Raw genomic sequence first — 4,063 nt, forward strand, 5'->3', positions numbered from 1 at the left:
AAGAAAACGAGGTTGAAAGATACATAAAGGTATCTTATTTCTTGGCTGATTTCAATTAAACTTTATTTATTTTAACATCTTTTTTGTGTATAGTTGCGCCGAAATATTTATTCTGACAAATTACGAGGAAATATAATCAACTAAATGCTGACAGAGAAAGAATTATTTTGATATTAAGCTATATCGTTAAGCGATATCGTTTTATTCACCAACGCACTCATAAATTTACCATTTAATATTTGGCGAACGTATTAATTTGATAAAAGAAAATGCAAAATTAAAACTTAGCATCAATTTTTATAATATTTTTTTTTATATATTGTTATATTCGACCCGATTTTAATCTCGTAAAACTAAGCAAATTCTTTATTCCGAATTTCCTATTTAATTTTTATTCATTTATTTGATCTTCCCACGTTTTAAAAAAATTATATAGGCCCAATATAAATTTTACGCTCAAATGCATTTCAATAATTTCATTTTATGCATACGTGATCAAGTGGCAAATATATAAATATATATTAAAAAAATGGCCCCAAAAAAAAGAATCTATATTTATTGTTAAATTGTTGAGAATAAAGAACTATTTGAGAATATAGAAATTAAATTTAAAAATATTCGACTGTGTATAAACAAATCATCCTCTATGTTGATTGCAAAACATATTATAAATATAACATCATATTCTTCAGAAACATTTTTTAGGAAGGGTACGCGTTCGATTTGTCACTTAAATAAGTACTTGCGTCACACGTCTAGCAATAAATGTTGCTACGATGGAATATATCGTCTCCTAAATTATTTTATCTACGTAAACATATATTTAAAAATATACATCTATGTATCTGTTATGTATATTTAATATTTTCGAATATAATTAAAAACGATTATGAAATATAATTAAAGACGATGGGAGATTCAAAACAGGCATGTAATATAGTTATTCATGTGTTTTATCTAGAGTTGGTTAAGATTAAAATTGTCAGTCACAATATTTTTACCAATATAATATTAATGATAATAATGTTCATATATTAAAATAAAATTGACACATACAAATCTGTGAGATATAACAGTTGATACATACGCTTAATACAATATATTTTTATTATATTACTAACAATAACGCGAATATAGAATAATTCAATAATATTGCTACGTCTGTGAGTCAACTCAATGTATCAACAGTTTTTGATAATGTTAATAAAAAATGTTGTCAAAAAATTAAGAAATACGAATTGCACAGAAAATTAAAAAGAAAGGTTTACGAATATATCACCAAAAAATAAAAATTGAAGGACAAGAAAACATACGAGAAGCAATAGAAAAAAACATTTAGTACGTGAAGATGCATCAATATTGCTGCTATGTTGCAATGTTGCTGCAATATTGCTGCAATGTTGCTGTGCAGTTATAGCTGTGTCCTGCGGGTAAAGTTTCGCCAGCATTTTATTTGGTACGTAATGCGTGCCCTCGAATTTATAAAAATAGCGACCTATTTCACTATTATCGATCCATCTCGGCGTTGTTAAAATTATAGCATCTAAAATAAAAAATGCAAATAAAAAACAGATTTATGATAACTAAAATAAACAAAATAACAAATAAAATAAGATAATAAATAAAATAATAACTAAAATAAATAAAATAATTAAATTAAAAAAAGAAACCAAATAAACCAAAATAAAATAAAATGTTATTTTATTTTGTGTACAAGAAAAGAGATAAGCTCGCAGAATAAACAAATATAATTTTAAATAGTCTGCTGATATGCATACCTTCTTCCACATAACACATTTTATTATTTTCGGTAAGAATTATGTAATTTGTTTGTTTCTTTATAAAATAACAATTACGACAGTGATTCAACGGCAATTCACATATGTGCATATAAGGACTCGGCACATTCTTGGCGGAGAATGTAACAAGATGTCTATCAAAATGTCGGTGCCATTCTATTATTACGCCGGCACAATCTGTAGGTTGATGTGTCACTATCATACCAACTGCAAATTTTACGTCCTTTGGTCTTGTATATAGATCTGTGTTTTTAACGCGAAGGCTGAGCTGAAAAGTGTAAGATCAGACTTTAATTAATATTTCTTATCAAATAATTCCTAAATAGATTTCTGTAGCTAGTTAAATTACAGCTAATTAAATTATAGATAATTATAATTCATATGTGATTGTGCATGTGTTATCAAAGAAACTTTAAAGATTTTTTTCTCTTATTATTTCCCATATTAATATAATATGATATATATAGTGCTAACATACAAATAAACCAAAATAAAATAAAATGTTATTTTATTTTGTGTACAAGAAAAGAGATAAGCTCGCAGAATAAACAAATATAATTTTAAATAGTCTGCTGATATGCATACCTTCTTCCACATAACACATTTTATTATTTTCGGTAAGAATTATGTAATTTGTTTGTTTCTCTATAAAATTACAATTACGACAGTGATTCAACGGCAGTTCATATATGTGCATATAAGGACTCGGCACACTCTTTGCGGAGAATGTAACAAGATGTCTATCAAAATGTCGGTGCCATCCTACTATTACGCCGGCACAATCTGTAGGTTGATGTGTCACTATCATACCAACTGCAAATTTTACGTCCTTTGGTCTTGTATATAGATCTGTGTTTTTAACGCGAAGGCTGAGCTGAAAAGTGTAAGATCAGACTTTAATTAATATTTCTTATCAAATAATTCCTAAATAGATTTCTGTAGCTAGTTAAATTACAGCTAGTTAAATTATAGATAATTATAATTCATATGTGATTGTGCATGTGTTATCAAAGAAACTTTAAAGATTTTTTTCTCTTATTATTTCCCACATTAATATAATATGATATATATAGTGCTAACATACCACATTTATACTGTCGTATCCAACCAATTAAATAGATCCATCCGGCATAAACCCCAAAGCGTTATTATATCGGTTACTATTTACCAATGCTAACAATATTAATTCTTGCCAAAACTGAAAATAAGGATTAAACATGAGCTAAGATTAAACGTGTGAACAGAGCTCTGATTACAAATGAAAAAATCAAATATTGTATAATTCTTTCTGCTTATTAAACGTGTTTCATTGACTTCTATCTTTGCAAGATTACAAGTTTATTGATTAGTGTTAAACTTAATAAAAATTATGTATGAGTAATTGCCAACCCGTCCAACTCTTAATTCATCGAGGTATTCAAAATTTGAATGCGTCCTGTATAGCAGTTCCCTGACACCAAGATAATAAGGCAAGAATTTCTTAAAACTTATGTTAAAACATCTTGCATTTCTTGAACTATACGTGGCACTGTAAACAATAAAAAACTATATACATATGTGTACGTATGATAAAAGTATAAAGATAATTACCGAATAGTTCAGATGTAAGTCCAATTCTAATATTATACTTACAAGTTTGGTTTCCAAACGATAAAGAAGTGAGAAGTAGGAGAACCCAAACGTATTACATCGCAACATAGACCAAGTCTTCTGGCCATGCTGTGATATATTATTAATAAAATTAATTCTTGGCCATATTTATTTTTGAAGACTTATGCCAGAAATTATAATAGAGAAATTAATTAGAGCGAGAATGTATCTTTATTTGTGATTTTTTGTAGGAAGAAAAATCCAAAGAAGTACCCAGTTTTACCTTACTTTCCCCTTAATTATTTAATTGTTTTAATTATTTATATAAATCAGATTTTATATATCTAAGTGTTTCTGATTGTAAGTTTGAGTGGTTGTCAGCTGAATCTCAATGTAAAGTCAAAGTTCTTCGGATATTCGACTTCTATTTAAATAAAAAAAATGGAGTTTGGATTTGGATCAATAAATGTCGAAAATTATTTAAGATTGATATTTGAATGTAAGTCGATTAATTGTTTAAATTTTTGTTGTTATTGTTTGGCATTTGCAACTTTTTTAATTTAAAGAATAAGATAGTTCTTACGTCTAATTTTAATAAGGTCTTAATTAAAAACGCAGAAGCGTATATTTTCTCTAAGGAAGATATAAGAAAGCATAACATAAGGTAATCTTTG

General features: G+C 27.3%; 1 protein-coding gene across 1 annotated transcript; it reads right to left on the reverse strand.

The window, feature by feature from the left end:
* Positions 1-2,867: 2,867 nt before the first annotated feature.
* Positions 2,868-3,526, reverse strand: LOC115233726. Its single transcript, XM_029804278.1, has 3 exons — positions 3,432-3,526; positions 3,189-3,327; positions 2,868-2,997 (listed from the first exon to the last, which is right to left on the reverse strand). The coding sequence occupies exons 1-3, from the start codon at positions 3,515-3,517 to the stop codon at positions 2,911-2,913; spliced, it is 312 nt and encodes a 103-aa protein (XP_029660138.1). The 5' UTR covers positions 3,518-3,526; the 3' UTR covers positions 2,868-2,910.
* Positions 3,527-4,063: the final 537 nt, after the last annotated feature.

Source organism: Formica exsecta, unplaced genomic scaffold, assembly GCF_003651465.1.
Source record: "Formica exsecta isolate Colony F162 unplaced genomic scaffold, ASM365146v1 scaffold1866, whole genome shotgun sequence".
Taxonomy (NCBI): domain Eukaryota; kingdom Metazoa; phylum Arthropoda; class Insecta; order Hymenoptera; family Formicidae; genus Formica; species Formica exsecta.

Excerpts from the sequence above, each read along its gene's own strand:
- LOC115233726 (XM_029804278.1), bottom strand. The coding sequence starts at position 3,517 with ATGGCCAGAAGACTTGGTCTATGTTGCGATGTAATACGTTTGGGTTCT. Across the intron at positions 3,328-3,431 it reads ATCGTTTGGAAACCAAACTT|TGCCACGTATAGTTCAAGAA; the intron begins GTAAGTATAATA and ends TATTGTTTACAG. Across the intron at positions 2,998-3,188 it reads ATGAATTAAGAGTTGGACGG|TTTTGGCAAGAATTAATATT; the intron begins GTTGGCAATTAC and ends CCTTATTTTCAG.